This window comes from Pristiophorus japonicus, chromosome 24 (genome assembly GCF_044704955.1).
Source record: "Pristiophorus japonicus isolate sPriJap1 chromosome 24, sPriJap1.hap1, whole genome shotgun sequence".
Taxonomy (NCBI): Eukaryota; Metazoa; Chordata; class Chondrichthyes; family Pristiophoridae; genus Pristiophorus; species Pristiophorus japonicus.
Window position 1 is genome coordinate 7882951 of NC_092000.1, and position 18390 is coordinate 7901340.

Sequence of the window (18390 nt, forward strand, 5' to 3'; positions counted from 1 at the left end):
CACAGCAGTGTGTCAGCGTTGTCACTCACATCAGCGCTCTTTCAGGCAAATCTTTCCGATATCAGCTCCTCACATAAGAGTGAATTTAATAAATGCCAGCCACACCGCTGGCGTTCGTTCTGGTTAGTTCCACTTTTAGTGGGCAGTTTTTTGAGAGCGCGATATTGTGGGCGATATGTGTGCGAGGTGGTGAAATTGAAGGTGGGCGCTAGTTTGGGTAAATATGCTCTTTACGACAAAAAACAGTGGGCTGTCGTTAATATTGAATCTCGGCGTTAATTCCGTGTGGAAAGCAACACTGGGCGATATTATGGCCGTTGAATTCGCCCATACTGCTGATTCCACCCAAAAAAGTAGGCGGGCGGTGATATTTTTTCTTGGCGTTAAGCCCATTGGGAAAATAACGCTCGTCAGTTTTCATTTTGTGCCAGAATGTGCAATATATGGGCGTTATGCGTCATTTCAGCGGTAAAATGGGCGTTAAACATGCAAAAAACGTGGAGGTTCTAGCCCTATGACCCTAATGTAATTTGGAAGTAACAATGGGTGGAGTAAGGGCGTTGCCCAGTGGTATTGGACAAAGAGTGGTTGAATCAATGGTCCTCCAAGGGACTGCTGGAAGCATCTCCAAGAATAGGGCAGGTCTGTTTTCTTTTTATATATAGCAATTTTTATGCTCCTCTTGGCCCCACAAAAACTGAGCCACTTGATGCCCAATCTTCTGTGGTATCTCCCACAGGATCGTTCCCCTCGCCCCCACTCCACGCCAATCCTCAGTCAGAAAATGCTGCTGAGAGATGATTTTCCAAGTTTCTTACCCTTCCATCAACAAGCTGCCTGCCAGTACCCCAAATGTGGAGGCAGCTTGTAATGAATATTTAAATGAACCTTGAAAATGTTTTGTACAAATTTAACATGTATATTCTTGTACACTTTTTCCTGTGTGTGCAGATGAGAATACACTAATACAACCAGGGAATAATTATAATTTTTTCTTGGTATGCCCTCACTTGTATTTACACAATAATAAAGGGGAAAAATCAGCTAAAATATGGAGAAGTATAGGAAATATGTCTGGTAAACGCAAGAGAGTACAAGGAGTTTGTGCACTGATAAACAAAGAGGTGTCAGAAAAATAGTTGTCAATCTGCATGGAGCTACTTGACTACGTTGAATTTCAGTGAGATAAAACAGTTTTCAACATCTTTTTATTGACAATAATCACACTGCAATGCAGAACATCAGCATAATGATGAAGTAAAGTAAATACTGTACAAGAAATATAACCATATCAATGCTGCAATTATTGATCAGAGAAACACATCTCAAAACTATCTTTGGGACTCACTTTCTGTGTCCTTTATAGACAGGTGATCTAGTCATTAGCCTCTTCTTAGGACTGACATCAGATGTTACAATATAGAAGCGATCTTTAAACCAGGTTTCACTGAATGCAATGTTGCTGCATATTATACCTGCAAAAATTTGCACCGCTAAAAAAACAATTAGTTTCGACATCATTTTATATTTGATTATAAAGCTTTATTTATTTTTATTTACTAGATGAAAATAATGTTTGTTACCAACTTTCTTCAAGCTGTAAAATCATTAAGCGTCACAGCCATGAAGATGTAATTTTTGGAAAAAATCATGTAAGCGCCGACAGAGTGACCTGTAAGCTGGTTGTTGGCACTCGGCTTGACTTGGCCACAATTCCATCCAGGTATCTTCTCCAATCAGATAGCGAATTCTGAAATTGAGTGACCCAATGATTATGAGGAGGAAAACTCACAAGGACACTAATAATGAATACTTTCTCAATATTTTCTAAATTAACAAGAACTTGTGATAGCTAGTGACTATTTCTAATATTAGTAAATGATTTATTGAAATGTGATATTAAACTCATTGTCTCCAGATTATAAAAAGGATTTAGAGGCATTGGAGAAGGTGCAAAGGAGATTTATAAGAATGATACCAGAAATGAGAGGTTATACCAATCAAGAAAGATTGAATAGTCTGGGACTGACCAGTTATAGAGGTCTTTAAGATCATGAAGGGTTTGATAGGGTAGATGGTAGAGAAGATGTAAATCCAATAAGGAATTCAGGGGAAACTTCTTTAAACAGGGAGTGGTGAGAATGTGGAACTCACTACCACAAGGCATACTTGAGGCAAATAGCATCAAAGGGGGAAGCTAGATAAACACATAGGGAGAAAAGAATAGAAGGATATGTCGATGAGATTAGATGAAGAGAGATGAAAGGAGGCTCATGTGGAGCATAAATACTGACAAAGACCAGTTTGGCCGACTGACCCGTTTCTGTGCTGTACTTGTCATGTCATTCTATGTAACTATTCTACTTCACATTTCCAAAAATCATAATGCATTTGCAATAGTTTAGGTTATTATGGGATTGAAGATTGAAAAATAGGAGTATGATTTTCCATAATCTCAAATTATTATACAATACAATAATTAATACTTCAACCAACATAACAAAAACAGATTATTTTGTCATTATCATACTGCTGTGTGTGAGAGCTTCCTGTGCGCAAATTGGCTGCCACTTTTCCTACATTACAACAATGACTACACTTCAAAAATATTTCATTGGCTGTAAAGCACTTTGGGACATGCTAAGGTCATGAAAGGCGCTGTATAAATGCAAGTTGTTTTGTCATTCTAATAATCTATTTACATAACTTTCTCCCCCATTTAAATAAAGGTTGCACTTATTTGTACTGCAAAAATGGCTACCATCTTCCACCCTTTGTCTATGATTGGTCCACTTGGAGAATAAGCCACATCCTGAAGTTTCACAGGAATGTGTAACTGGAACCGCCCATCCCAAAGTCTCACTGACTTTGCAAATTGTAACTCGATCCACTTTGACTTCCTGAAGCGACATAGGACAGAGTTTCCCAAAAAATAACAAAGGTCAGCCAAAGTGGCTTACCCCAGTCCAAGTGCATCCCTCCCCAGCCAATGTGCCTTACTCCAGTCCAAGTGCATGCCTCCCCCAGCCAATGTGCCTTACTCCAGCGCAAGTGCACCCTCCCCCTGCCTCCCCACCGTAGGTGGAGCATTGTGTACAGATTGTTAACAGGTTTATTGGGTGTGAAGTGAATAGTGACAATGTCGTGACTTCTGGATATCATCCACTCCAACGATGTCCCTTGTAGGGGGTTGGAAGAACGTGAATTCCCTCGCTCCCCCCGATCCCCCCCCCCCGTGTCTCTCCCACCACCCCCCACCCCAGCCTCTCTCTCTCTCCCCCCCGAGCCTCTCTCACTCTTCCCCCAGTTTCTCTCCCCCCAAGGGCTCTCTCTGTTCTCCCCACTCCCCTCCCCACTCCCCGCCCCCCCCCCAGCCTCTCTTTCCTCAGCCTCTGCTCAGACAAACAACACTGGCTGGAACCAGCTCCACACGTTGCCTGCAATCCATCGGCCAGGACCAGTTCGAGCGGCAGTTTGAATGAAGAGAGCAACCGGCAGAAGGCAAGAGAGCGAGCTTGGGCAGGGGGGTGATGGGGGGATGGGGGAGAGAGAGAGATTGGGGAGGGAGAGAGAGAGACTAGTGGGGGGAGAGAGGAGAGAGACTGGGGGGGCAGGAGAGAGACTGGGGCGGTTGGGAGAGAGAGACTTGGGGGGGGGGAGAGGAGAGAGACTGGGGGGGGGGGAGAGGAGAGAGACGGGGGGGGCGGGAGAGAGACTGGGGGGGGGGAAGAGGGGAGAGAGACTGGGGGGGGGGGAAGAGGGGAGAGATTGGGGGGGAGAGGAGAGAGACTGTGGGGGGGGAGAGGAGAGAAACTGGGGGGGGGGAAGAGGAGAGAAACTGGGGGGGGAGAGGAGAGAGACTGGGGAGGGGTGAGAGAGACTGGGGGGGGTGAGAGAGAGACTGGGGGGGGGAAGAGGAGAGAGACTGGTGGGGGGCGCGAATGAGAGACTGGGGGGGGTGAGAGAGAGACTGGGGAGGGGGAGAGAGAGAGACTGGGGGTGGGGTATCGAGAGACTGGGGGTGGGGAGAGAGAGATTAGGTCGGCAGGCTCGGGCCTCAGGTCCTGCTTCTCGGCACCACGTGGAGGGAGGGCGGAGCTGGACAGACATGGCATGGGGGGGGCAGGGCTTGTACGGACGTCGCATGAGGTGGGGGAGGGGGCTTGTACAGACACATGTCTGTCAATTGAATGCAGTACAAATAGTTACACTGTTAAATAAAAGGGTTCCTAACGTCTGTAACGAGTGTGACAACTGCCCCTTGAACAAAAAAAGTTGGGACAGAGGAAGTTGCTACAGAGGAAGGTGAAAATTGTTAACCTGATAGGAATCTGCCCACCCAAGGCCAAGTGTGAGTGACCTGAACGAGTTAACTAGTTCTAAATTGTTGTCCGAAGAGTGCACCCTACGTTCCATCTCTCAGCAAGAATTAAGACAGATGGTTTCTTTACAATACGATATCATGAGGCTAGAACTGTTTCATTTTCTAAGCTTTATTTTCCACTGTACTCATAAAATGTTAATTTGTGAGAATGTAGGAAACTATAAGTGTAAAATCAGTTCCGAATTTACAGCTTACCTTTCATTATCAGACCACAAATCTGATCGCTGCCCCATTATTAGATAATCTTTATCCACGACCACATTAAATATATCTTCACAGTTGGCATGAGTGATTAGTTGTCTTTCTTCATCGTTATTAACTGCATCAGTTCCTAAAAACAAAATCCTCCGCGTCAAGTGGAAGCTTATTCTGATAGTTCAATATTGTCCAATGTTAACCACTAGCTAGCTAGATGTGGCTAATTGGTAATCCACATTCAGCTAATTACATTTCTAATTAAAATAAAAACTCAGTAACAGGCACTGCAGTTGGGCATGTGATCTCAAAAAGTATGCATGTGTGCTTTAACCTCTGTGCATTTGTTGATAAAATGGTAAAACGAAAAGCAGAGTGTGCGAGTGTTTTTGATTGTTGAGAGTGCTTTACTTCCTTTGTGTAGGGGAGGACGAAAACCCTCTCATTTTACCCAGAAGGAAAAGGGCTGTGGGATCAGTCTGGGCTGTGAATTGAAACCGATGGAAGGAAAACTTTGGGACACAAATGAATTTTAAAAGGGCAGACGAGGCCTGCAGGGGGTAAAAGGGGGTGCATTCATGGAGACACCCCCCCAGTGTTTGGACTCATAGGAAAGGGAATTTAATTTGGAACTATCTACCAGAAAGTTTGAAATCCTAAAGTGCACATGGAAGAAACTACGAACTTTAATCGAATTTCGGATTTTTAAAAGATGTATGTTGGGTCTGCAAGAAAAGGGGTGGGGCCAATATCAAAAGGGCCAGTTTGGACATTGGAACTAATCAAATTGTCTGGGAACTGTATACCCTCGAAACTTGCCCCTTGAAAACATTAGCATTTAAACAATGCCACATACATATTCCAACACCTTTTTCATCAGGCATAGAAATATCTGGCTCAGGCCAGACTAGCACAATGGCTACAGGAGGCCAATGCAATCAACACCCACTCAAACCTTGAGTAGGTTAACATCAGTGGAGAAAAAACCCCAACCTAAAACTGCTGCATTTTTCAAAAGCAAAAAGATCCACCAATGAGAAGAATTGGCTTCAGCAGGAGAGGCGGACTGGATAATCTGGCTATAAAAAAGGGGTTTCTGACGTAGTGAAAAAGAAGTGATGATTTTCCCTGCCCTCGTCATCCAACAACCACAACCAGCAAGCCTCTCGACACTGAAGGAAAACCAGTGTCCGAAGACACCGAAGATAGAAGAAACAAACCACCAGACTGCGGAAGGCACAGTAGTGAGTATAACCTCTGGTCCCCAGAACTCCCAACTCAGTTAGGCCAGGAAAGGTGGGAGGTTGGGCATTGTACTGCTAAACTGGTGTAAAGATTTTCGTTGGGTCCGTTTTAGTGGGATTTAGGGGGATTGTTTTGTTGGTGTATTGCTGTTTGTTGAGTTACACCTTGTCAAATAAATTGGAAGCCTAAAGTTCCTCTTGGAATCACCTTGTCTCAGTTCTATTGTATTACATCTCCTGATCGTGAGTCTTATGTCAGAACAGTGTAAGGGAAGCTAGGAGCGCCTCGAAAACGCTCAACTGTGTGTCACAGGCTAGGGAAGAAGGGGTTAGGAGTGTTTGACACTCACAGGTGCCTCACAGGCTAGGCATAAGCTGTGGGGACGCACGAGTCTCAAAACCCCCTTCATAAGCTGTGGACACAGTCTCTCCAGGGGTGCTCTTGCAGCACTCAGGGTACCTCACAGGCCAGGCATAAGCTGTGAGGGCAGAAGCCCAGAGAGAAACACCCAAGGCACAACAACCCTGTGAAAACCCCTTACACTTTGTTACCGAATAGTGTAGATGTTGAAATAAATATGTACGCGAAGGCGTTTACTTGTATTGTGGAGTGCATATGGTTAAAGTGGTGTTGCTGGAGCCATGCCAGAAATTCTCTGTTGGACAATGCAGCTTGGACCTCCCTTATCCGGCACCATACCTCATCCAGCATGATTCCGGCGGCAGGGGGCACATGCGCAGAACGTGGCCGACCTCCACCCCGACACTGGGCCCGCTCCGACACTGGGCCCGCTCCGACACTGGGCCCGCTGGGGCCCGCTCCGACACTGGGCCCGCTCCGACACTGGGCCCGCTGGGGCCTCTCCGACACTGGGCCCGCTGGGGCCGCTCCGACACTGGGCCCGCTGGGGCCGCTCCGACACTGGGCCCGCTCCGACACTGGGCCCGCTGGGGCCTCTCCGACACTGGGCCCGCTGGGGCCGCTCCGACACTGGGCCCGCTGGGGCCGCTCCGACACTGGGCCCGCTGGGGCCGCTCCGACACTGGGCCTGCTCCGACACTGGGGCCGCTGGGGCCGCTCTGACACCCGGGCCTGCTGGGGCCGCTCCGACACCCGGCCCGCTGGGGCCGCTCCGACACCCGGCCCGCTGGGGCCGCTCCGACACCCGGCCCGCTGGGGCCGCTCCGACACCCGGCCCGCTGGGGCTGCACCAACACTGGGCCCCGTTGGGGCCGCTCCGACACTGGGCCCGCTGGGGCCTATCCGACACTGGGCCCGCTGGGGCCTCTCCGACACTGGGCCCGCTGGGGCCTCTCCGACACTGGGCCCGCTGGGGCCTCTCCGACACTGGGCCCGCTGGGGTCTCTCCGACACTGGGCCCGCTGGGGCCTCTCCGAAACTGGGCCCGCTGGGGCCTCTCCGACACTGGGCCCGCTGGGGCCTCTCCGACACTGGGCCCGCTGGGGCCTCTCCGACACCCGGCCCGCTGGGGCCCACCAACACTGGGCCCGCTGGTGCTCATTCCGACACCCGGCCCGCTGGGGCCCACCGACACTGGGCCCGCTCCGACACTGGGCCCGATGGGGCCCACTCCGACACTGGGCCCGCTGGGGCCCACCAACACTGGGCCCGCTCCAACACTGGGCCCGCTGGGGCCCACCGACACTGGGCCCGCTGGGGGCCACTCGACACTGGGCCCGCTCCGACACCCGACCCGCTGGGGCTGCACTGACACCTGGCACGCTGGGGCGCTCCGACACCCAGCCCACTCCGACACTTGGCCCGCCGAGGGCCCTGTGAGACTTCCTTCGCGGCCCGCTGACACTTCGGACCCGCCCGGGGCGCCAACCTCCTCCCCCCATCCGCGACCTCAGGCTGCCTCTGCCCCCCATCCCTCCAACCTCCCCTCATCCAGTAAAATCCCTTATTCAGCACAGGCCAGGTCCCGAGGGTGCCGGATAAGGAAGGTTTAACCTGTACTGCCATATTTGCATAATGGAAAAAGAAACCATACCAAATATCCAGGGTTCGAAATTTAGATCTAGTTCCAAATGCATCTCTGAGGCAGCACTGGAAAATAGAGTGGAATCTTGTTCTGGCAGAATTCCTCCTCATTCAGATGAGGCCAGGAAATTATGGTTAGTGGACCTTGGGCGGATCTTCTGTAACCAAACCCCCACCCACTCTTAGGTCTCATCAAGGGAATATATGCCTGGGGGAGTTTCTGACTTTCCTGGGAAATTCTGCCCAGTCCACCTCTTGATAGGCTAAATAGCGCCTATGCCTGCAGGCGCAGCTTCTATATGGGACTTACAAAGGCCCCAAAATACATGAGAGCATTGACCACTTGCCCGAGATGGTCCCAAAAGCTACTTTGGAAGTAACAGAGTCTAGCCACCCTGGATAAGAGGTGTCCTACATGCAAATTATACTTTAGCAACATGGAAGGAATTGTGTTTCCAATTATTATAGGGTGTTAAGAAATAGTACCCTGGGAAGGTGTAAACTCCTCTGACATAAAGCGTATTTCCTGGACCAACTACCTAGATCCTACACTCTGGAACTGTCTCCATATTTTGCTGCTCTTCTTACCTTCAAAAGCTTCCTTATAACCTATCTCTATAATGATGCTTTTGGGTTATTTCTCTGACATAAGAACTTAAGAATTAGAAGCAGGTGTAGGCTATTTGGCCCTTCAAGCCTGCTCCGCCATTCAACAAGATCATGGCTGATCTTCTACCTCAACTCCGCCTTCCCGCATTATCCCAATATCCTTTAATCCTCTTTGTTCCCAATTTATTGACCTCTCTCTTGAATATACTCAACAACAGAGCATCCACAGCTCTCTGGGGAAGAAAATTCCAAATTCACAACCCTTTGAGTAAAGAAATTTCTCCTCATCTCAGTCCTAAATGGCCGATCCCTTAATAATGTGATCTTATTGAAGCATATAAGATTCTGAGGGGGCTTGACAGGGTAGATGCGAAGAGGATGTTTCCCCTCTCGTGGGGGAATCTAGAACTAGGGGGCAAAGTTTCAGAATAAGGGGTCGCCCATTTAAAACTGAGATGAGGAGGAATTTCTTCTCTCTGAGCGTCGTGAATCTTTGGAATTCTCCAGTTTGCGGATGACACTAAACTGGGTGGCGGTGTGAGCTGTGAGGAGGATGTTAAGAGGCTGTAGGGTGACTTGGACAGGTTAGGTGAGTGTGTAAATGCACGGCTGATGCAGTATAATGTGGATAAATGTGAGGTTATCCATTTTGGGGGCAAAAACACGAAGGCAGAATATTATCTGAATGGCAGCAGATTAGGAAAAGGGGAGGTGCAACGAGACCTGGGTGTCATGGTTCATCAGTCACTGAAAGTGGGCATGCAGGTACAGCAGGCATTGAAGAAGGCAAATGGTATGTTGGCCTTCATAGCTAGGGGATTTGAATATAGGAACAGGGAGGTCTTACTGCAGTTGTACAGGGCCTTAGTGAGGCCTCACCTGGAATATTGTGTTCATTTTTGGTCTCCTAATCTGAGGAAGGACATTCTTGCTATTGAGGGAGTGCAGCGAAGGTTTACCAGACTGATTCCAGGGGTGGCCGGACTGTCATATGAAGAGAGACTGGATCAATTGGGCCTTTATTCACTGGAGTTCAGAAGGATGAGAGGGGATCTCATAGAAACGTATAAGATTCTGACGGGACTGGACAGGTTACATAGAAACATAGAAAATAGGTGCAGGAGTAGGCCATTCGGCCCTTCTAGCCTGCACCGCCATTCAATGAGTTCATGGCTGAACATTCAACTTCAGTACCCCATTCCTGCTTTCTCGCCATACCCCTTGATCCCCCTAGTAGTAAGGACCTCATCTAACTCCTTTTTGAATATATTTAGTGAATTGGCCTCAACAACTTTCTGTGGTAGAGAATTCCACAGGTTCACCACTCTCTGGGTGAAGAAGTTCCTCCGCATCTCGGTCCTAAATGGCTCACCCCTTATCCTTAGACTGTGACCTCTGGTTCTGGACTTCCCCAACATTGGGAACATTCTTCCTGCATCTAACCTGTCTAACCCCGTCAGAATTTTAAATGTTTCTATGAGGTCCCCTCTCATTCTTCTGAACTCCAGTGAATACAAGCCCAGTTGATCCAGTCTTTCTTGATACGTCAGTCCCGCCATCCCGGGAATCAGTCTGGTGAACCTTCGCTGCACTCCCTCAATAGCAAGAATGTCCTTCCTCAGGTTAGGAGACCAAAACTGTACACAATACTCCAGGTGTGGCCTCACCAATGCCCTGTACAACTGTAGCAACACCTCCCTGCCCCTGTACTCAAATCCCTTGCTATGAAGGCCAACATGCCATTTGCTTTCTTAACCGCCTGCTGCACCTGCATGCCAACCTTCAATGACTGATGTACCATGACACCCAGGTCTCTTTGCACCTCCCCTTTTCCTAATCTGTCACCATTCAGATAATAGTCTGTCTCTCTGTTTTTACCACCAAAGTGGATAACCTCACATTTATCCACATTATACTTCATCTGCCATGCATTTGCCCACTCACCTAACCTATCCAAGTCGCTCTGCAGCCTCACAGCATCCTCCTCGCAGCTCACACTGCCACCCAACTTAGTGTCATCCGCAAATTTGGAGATACTACATTTAATCCCCTCATCTAAATCATTACTGTACAGTGTAAACAGCTGGGGCCCCAGCACAGAACCTTGCGGTTCCCCACTAGTCACTGCCTGCCATTCTGAAAAGTACCCATTTACTCCTACTCTTTGCTTCCTGTCTGACAACCAGTTCTCAATCCATGTCAGTACACTACCCCCAATCCCATGTGCTTTAACTTTGCACATCAATCTCTTGTGTGGGACCTTGTCGAACGCCTTCTGAAAGTCCAAATGTACCACATCAACTGGTTCTCCCTTGTCCACTCTACTGGAAACATCCTCAAAAAATTCCAGAAGATTTGTCAAGCATGATTTCCCTTTCACAAATCCATGCTGACTTGGACCTATCATGTCACCTCTTTCCAAATGCACTGCTATGACATCCTTAATAATTGATTCCATCATTTTACCCACTACCGATGTCAGGCTGACCGGTCTATAATTCCCTGTTTTCTCTCTCCCTCCTTTTTTAAAAAGTGGGGTTACATTGGCTACCCTCCACTCCATAGGAACTGATCCAGAGTCAATGGAATGTTGGAAAATGACTGTCAACGCATCCACTATTTCCAAGGCCACTTCCTTAAGTACTCTGGGATGCAGTCCATCAGGCCCTGGGGATTTATCGGCCTTCAATCCCATCAATTTCCCCAACACAATTTCCCGGCTAATAAGGATTTTCCTCAGTTCCTCCTCCTTACTAGACCTCCCGACCCCTTTTATAACCGGAAGGTTGTTCGTGTCCTTCTTCGTGAATACCGAACCAAAGTAGTTGTTCAATTGGTCCGCCATTTCTTTGTTCCCCGTTATGACTTCCCCTGATTCTGACTGCAGGGGACCTACGTTTGTCTTTATTAAACTTTTTCTCTTTACATATCTATAGAAACCTTTGCAATCCGTCTTAATGTTCCCTGCAAGCTTCTTCTCATACTCCATTTTCCCTGCCCGAATCAAACCCTTTGTCCTCCTCTGCTGAGTTCTAAATTTCTCCCAGTCCCCAGGTTCGCTGCTATTTCTGGCCAATTTGTATGCCACTTCCTTGGCTTTAATACTATCCCTGATTTCCCTTGATAGCCACGGTTGAGCCACCTTCCCTTTTTTATTTTTATGCCAGACAGGAATGTACAATTGTTGTAGTTCATCCATGCGGTTAGATGTGGGAAGGATGTTCCCGATGTTGAGGAAGTCCAGAACTAGGAGGCATAGTCTTAGGATAAGGGGTAGGCCATTTAGGACTGAGATGAGGAGAAACTTCTTCACTCAGAGAGTTGTTAACCTATGGAATTCCCTGCCGCGGAGAGTTGTTGATGTCAGTTCATTGGATATATTCAAGAGGGAGTTAGATATGGCCCTTAAGGCTAAGGGGATCAAGGGGTATAGAGAGAAAGCAGAAAAGGGGTACTGAGGGAATGATCAGCCATGATCTCATTGAATGGCGGTGCAGGCTCGAAGGGCCGAATGGCCTACTCCTGCACCTATTTTCTATGTTTCTATCCCAGAGAGCTGTGGAGGCTGAGTCATTGAATATATATATTTAAGGCGGAGATAGACAGATTTTTGAGCGATAAGGGAGTAAAGGGTTATGGGGAGCAGGCAGGGAAGTGGAGTTGAGGCCAAGATTAGATCAGCCATGATCTTATTGAATGGCGGAGCAGGCTCGATGGGCCAAATGGTCGACTCCTGCTCCTATTTCTTATGTTCCTTCATCCTCCTCAACATGTCTTTGACACGTTTGACCACACTATCCTTTCTCTATCACCTTTCCTCCATTGAATGGCCAAGTGAGATTGCTCTCGTCTGGTTCCATTCTTATCGATCTAGTCTTAGCCAGAGAATCTCCTGTCAAATTTTGTTCGTTAACGCTCCTATGAAACGCTTTGGGACGTTCGCTTTGGGATGTTTTACTATGTTAAAGGCGCTATATAAATGCATGTTGTTGATGTCCTGCAGTTGTAGTTTAGTAATATTGTCCAGGATTAGGGTTTCCTATTCTACTTAATATCTTATAAACCTTTAAAAGTTCCCTTCTTATATACCTGCTTCATGAGTAATATGCAACAATACAGAAAGAACAATGTTTTGCTCAATCCAGATATGCATAATGTATTTATTTTTCTGATACTGGGCTTTCTTTATAGTGGCAGGGTTCAAGAAGTATGAAAATAACTCACCTTGCTTTATCACAGTCAGAATTTTCATTCGGTAGTATATGTAACTATCTTTCTTTTCCTTGTGAAGAAATTTTACTTTGAATACTAGAAGAGAAAATAGTTTAAAAAAGAATGTTAAATATTGTTGTTCGTGTATTATTAGCACCATACAAGCTGTTGCTTTGCTCAAGAGTGTGGAGCACAGTTACGATGTTTAGCTGCTAACCAGGTGTGTGCCCTGAAGACCACTGCTCTAAGTAGGAAAACCCAGGTATGGTCAATCAGAGGGTAATTGTAATTGCTATGGTTTCCTCAGGTCAGAGGCCGATTGCTGTTAGCGCGTTTTTGCAGAAATCAACGGTCAGTCTGATTTTTTAAAAACTTTTTTAGTGTGGCACAGAATTTGTGATACGTCAAGTCTGAAAGACGTGTTTCAAAGCTGTACATGTACTACACCCCAGGGGTAGAGCGGTTTTTCTGCTGCTAACTTTGCAAACTTTCTTCTGTGTTGCTCACAGCAGTGCCCGGAAAATCAATCCTCAATTATGGGAGACACCCAGACAATCCAGATGGGTTGGTAACTCTAACTGCGACAGAGGAAGCGACATTGTAATAACATTCTAATACTGGGCTGTACCAGAGCAGCAGGATCCAGGCTTGTGCGCACACTCCTCACTTAGGGCCCAAGTTTCCACACGATAAAAAACGGGCGCCCCTCCGAGCTGGGCGCCCATTTTTCGCGCCTATAACGGCGCCTAAAAAAAAAAAATCGCGATTCTGGAGCGCCCTGCAGCTCCTTGTCTGCCTGGCGCGGCGCCCAGGGGGGCGGAGCCTACACTCGCGCCGATTTTGTAAGTGGGAGGGGGCGGGTACTATTTAAATTAGTTTTTTTCCTGCCGGCAACGCTGCGCGTGCGCGTTGCAGCGTGCGCGCGTGCTCAGTGTGAAGAAAACATTGGCACTCGGCCATTTTTGTAGTTCTTTGTAGCTGTTTAATTTTTGAACATTTTTTTAATAAAAGCACATTGCCATCAGCACATCAGCACTTGCAGCCTTCTCACTGTCTCCTTCCCCCACCCCCCCGTGGGAAGAACGGGCGCCTCTTCCCCCCGTGGGAAAGAACGGGCGCCTCCTCTCCCCTCACCCCCCCCCCGCGGGAAGAACTGGCGCCTCCTCCCCCCCCGCGGGAAGAACGGGCGCCTCCTCTCCCCTCACCCCACCCCCGCGGGAAGAACTGGCGCCTCCTCCTCCCACCGCGGGAAGAACGGGCGCCTCCTCCCACCCCCCCGGGAAGAACGGGCGCCTCCTCCCCCCCCCCGCGGGAAGAACGGGCGCCTCCCCCCCCCCGCGGGAAAGAACGGGCGCTCCCCCCACCCCCCGCGGGAAGAACGGGCGCCTCCTCCCCCCCCCGCGGGAAGAACAGGCGCCTCCTCTCCCCTCCCCCCCCACGGGAAGAACGGGCGCCTCCTCCCTCCTCCGCCCCCCCGCGGGAAGAACGGGCGCCTCAGGCTGACTGCAGCATTCTCCGTGCCTGAAGCACTTTCACACAGGTAGGAAGATGGTTTATTTAATCTTTTCTTTGCTTATAAATGTTTATTCAGGTTGGATTTATTTGTATAATATTTGTAGAAGTATAAATAAGGATTTATTGTAGAATTTAATGAGTTCCCTTCCCCCCCCCTCCCCCCCACCTCGTTCTGGACACCTAATTTGTAACCTGCGCCTGATTTTTTAATGTGTAGAACAGGTTTTTTCAGTTCTACAAAAATCTTCACTTGCTCCATTCTACTTTAGTTTGGAGTACATTTTCACTGTGGCAACTTTGAAATCAGGCGTCAGTGGCCGGACACGCCCCCTTTTGAAGAAAAAATTCTGTTCCAAAGTAGAACTGTTCTACCTGACTAGAACTGCAGAAAAAAAATGTGGAGAATTGCGATTTCTAAGATAGTCCGTTCTCCACCAGTTGCTCCTAAAAATCAGGTGCAAATCATGTGGAAACTTGGGCCCATAGTGGGCTCCCTAGTTCAGCTTTGCTGTGATAGGCACAGATGCAAAGTCAAGTATTTCCCAACAAGGAGGAAAAACAAGGAGGTTAACATAGGCCATTCTCACAAATCTCCTGTAAAATAAATCAAAAGAGGAATTTTCAGACGCTTGGCAGTTGGGTACCTGCCTATTCTCTTGGGTTGAAGAGAAGGTGGAAGAAAAGAAACTAGAAAATAAACACATTTTTGTGAGGGGGAAGTTATCAACAATCAGTAAGATTCGTTTTGATAATTTCAAATCATAATTACACGCGTAGCTTTTTGTTTATACTAATCTAACATTTCAATGAATTTCTTGGATACAACTGATATAAATCCATACTATGAACAATCACCATTACAGATAAAATGATAAGATATCTTGGATAAATCAGAGGTCAGACTGATTAAAAAAAAACTTTTTTAGTGTGTGATACGTCAAGTCTGAAAGACACATTTCAAAGCTGTACATGTACTCCACCCCAGGTTCGTATCAAGCTCTTTGAGAGATCAGTCAAAAAGGACGGATTAGTTTTGTAGGCTGTAGGTTGAATAATGAATTTACCATAATCAGTTCCAGGGTTACACGACTTTTCTTCACGCACCTTGGAATCGATACGTTGCTCAGGCAGTTTAACTGATATGCAGCTTCCTACAAATGCAAGAAGAAATAGAATTTGATTTCTGAAATAACTATGCGCCAATTCAAATTTTTCAGACAATTCTTTAAAATTAAAGTAGAAACTTCCTTTACTCTTTGCTTTAATGAGCTATTAGTAATACATGAAAGTACTCCTAATTGCATATACAAATATATACTTTAGTTTTATCTTGTTGTTGCATTAGTTACAAGAACATTTCTTCTTCCTTCCCCAAATCATCTTAAAATTTATATAATTATTTTTCTTCTATGGTGGATTTACAGTGTTCCCTTCCCCCTGTCCTTTTCTTAGTTATTTTCTGATTATAAGAGATTTTTCTCTCCCTTACTTTTTACTTTAGTCCTTGCTAAAGTTGTTGTTGATATACTGAAGTGATAGAAAACAACACCCTTTTCTATTTGCATATTTCATTCTTTAATATCTTGGTAATAATGGCCCCAAGTTTCGGCCCGCGCCGAAAACGGCGCACCTTGGAGCTAGACGCCTGTTCTTCACGCCTAAAAGTGCGCTTAAAAAAAACTCCGAGATTCTCCGGCTCCTTGGAGCTCTAACTCTGCTTGGCGCGGCGCGCACTTCTCAGCGGGGGGCGGAGCCAAACACTCGCGCCGATTCTGGAAGTAGTGGGGGGCGGGTCCAATTTAAATGAGCCTTCGTGGTGCCGGCAACCCTGCGCGTGAGCGTTGGAGCATGCGCGCACGCGCAGTATCAAACAAACATTGGCACTCGCCCATTTTTAAAAGGACTGGAGAAAAAGTGAAGATTTGTTTCTTGGTCCCCTTCAAAGGCTTGTAATTTAATTTTTGTGATATTTCTGTGTGTGAGGGAGTGCTTTTAGCAGCACTGTTGAATAAATCACCTGCTGAAATCAGTGAGTTCAGCTTTTCACTGCTAAACTTGCAGAACCGGTGCTGCATTGGTGCATGCAAATTAAGGACTGTGTGTTTTGAGAAATAAGAGTGCCAATTCAACTTTGCAATGGATCAACGTCCACCAAGAACAAAGAATTTCTTGCATGAGGAAGTAGAGATATTAGTCAACGTAATTGAGCAGAGATGGCAGGAGCTAGATACCAGCAACAGAGGTCGCATAAAAGTGCCACCTAAAGAAATGAAGAAACGCTGGAACCAAGTTGCAGAAGATTACTGCGCAGTGGTGAAAACCAGGAGATCTGGAAGTCAGTGTAAAAAGAAATGGCACGACCTTGGTCAAGTAGTTAGTCTAAGTAATATTTCCCATTTTTAATTTAATCGTAATTGTAACCTGGCTATCTGTAAGTCCCACCTTGCAGACTGACACACTCTGTAAAAAGTTATATTTTACTCTTTGAAGAAATTGGCCCACAACAAAAGGGAGGCAACTCGTACAGGAGGAGGCGTGCCCAATCTGCATCCACTGACACCTTTGGAACAAAGGGTAGCTGCTATGATGAGTCGTACATGGAGAAAAGCAATCGGTACAGCACAGGCTGGGCCCGCACGCGAGGAAGAGGGTAAGTCCTGAAAATGCATCATGGCCCTTTAAATCAACCTGCTGCCTGGCCTGCTATGTGAGAGAGTACTCATGCCACCCATCCGGCCCCCTCCCTTGCTGTTAAGCATTTGACTGTTCTGATGTATTTTGCAGAACATGATGATGATGATGATGATGATGATGATGATGACGATGATGACGATGATGACGATGATGCTGCTGCCAACCCTGAGGGTACAAAACAAGAACCAGTACAACCAGCTGCGGACGATCCAGACTGGATGATGGCAGCGATGACTGAAATGTCTGCAGGGGAGAGCTTCCAATTTAATGTTTATGAGCCCCCATCAAAGGGCATCAAAGTTTCATCCCCTAGCATAGGTCTTGGTTCCACCTACTATGGTTTTGATTCCGACGCTTCAGGTCCCAGTGTTGCTGCTGATATCATGGAGCAGTTTACACCCATTCGTCCAACATCCCAGCCCACGGCTCGCACTCGAGTGATGTCGTCTGGAACACCGAGCGTCCTACCGTTCCAGCCCGAGCCTCTCCCTCTAGTTCTGCCGTCTGCAACACAGCGCATCCCACCATTCCAGCCCAAGCCTCTCCCTCCAGTTCAGCCGTCTGGAACACAGAGCGTCCCACAGTCCCAGCCTGCGCCTCCTTGTGTAGTGGTGCCGCTTGCAACACCGAGCATCCCACCGTCCGTGCCCGCGCCTCCCAGTGTAGTGGTGCCACAAGGCAGACCCAGGCAGAGGAGAAGGAGATTGGAGACACGCTCTCCTGAGATGCAGCGTGCAACAGATGCGACTCAGGTTGTGGCATTGGGTATGGAGACCAATGAGCTTACCCGATCAATCATCGGTGGCATCAGTGCAGTAGGTGAAGAGTTGACGGTCCTGACGGGAGAAATAGCAGTAATGACACGGGAACTTAGGGAGGGAATGTCCGAGGGAGTGCAATTGACGGCACAGGCCGTCAGAGAGGGCATGCAAATGACGGCACAGGCCATCAGGGAGGGCATGCAAGTGTCGGCACAGGCCGTCAGGGAGGGCCTGCGTGAGGTAGCTGCTGCAATAAGGGCACACAGCCCAGCCAATCAAATGACACCCCCATGAGGAAGTGAACATTCACAGCCTTTCTTTGCTGCTTTTGTTCTTGTTCTTGATGTAGCTGTAGTAGCGTTTTTCAAATTGAAACTGTTTTGTAAGTTTTGTAACTTTACAACTTATAAGGGATCTTATGGTTTTTAAGTGATCTTATAATGTAAATGCACTCACATTTTTTTGTATCTTATTTAATTTTGCACCTAAAAAGTGATCCTGAAGTTTGTGTTTTTCAGAGTGTAAGATTTTTCACAATGAAACTCTTTTGTAAGTTTTGTAACTTTACAACATATAAGTGATCTCAGGGTTTTCAAGTGATGTTATAGTGTAAATGCTTTCACATTCTGTAAATTATTTAATTTTGCATCTAAAAAGTGATCTTGAAGTGTAAGTGATCTTAGAGTGTAAAATTTTTCACATAGAAAGTGTTTTGTAACTTTTGTAACTTTACAAGTTAATAAGTGATCTTAAAGTTTTTAAGTGATCTTC

At 47.1% G+C, this 18390-nt stretch overlaps 1 protein-coding gene across 1 annotated transcript in view; it reads right to left on the reverse strand.

The window, feature by feature from the left end:
• Window positions 1-1280: 1280 nt before the first annotated feature.
• LOC139237909 (complement C3-like) overlaps window positions 1281-18390 on the reverse strand; it is a 179440-nt gene continuing 162330 nt past the window's right edge. Inside the window, exons 38-41 of the mRNA XM_070867201.1 lie at window positions 15229-15315; window positions 12662-12745; window positions 4580-4715; window positions 1281-1750 (exon numbers count right to left, since the gene is read on the reverse strand). Of these exons, the coding sequence (XP_070723302.1) occupies window positions 1609-1750; window positions 4580-4715; window positions 12662-12745; window positions 15229-15315 (449 nt within the window). The 3' untranslated portion in view covers window positions 1281-1608. The remainder of the gene's footprint in view (window positions 1751-4579; window positions 4716-12661; window positions 12746-15228; window positions 15316-18390) is intronic.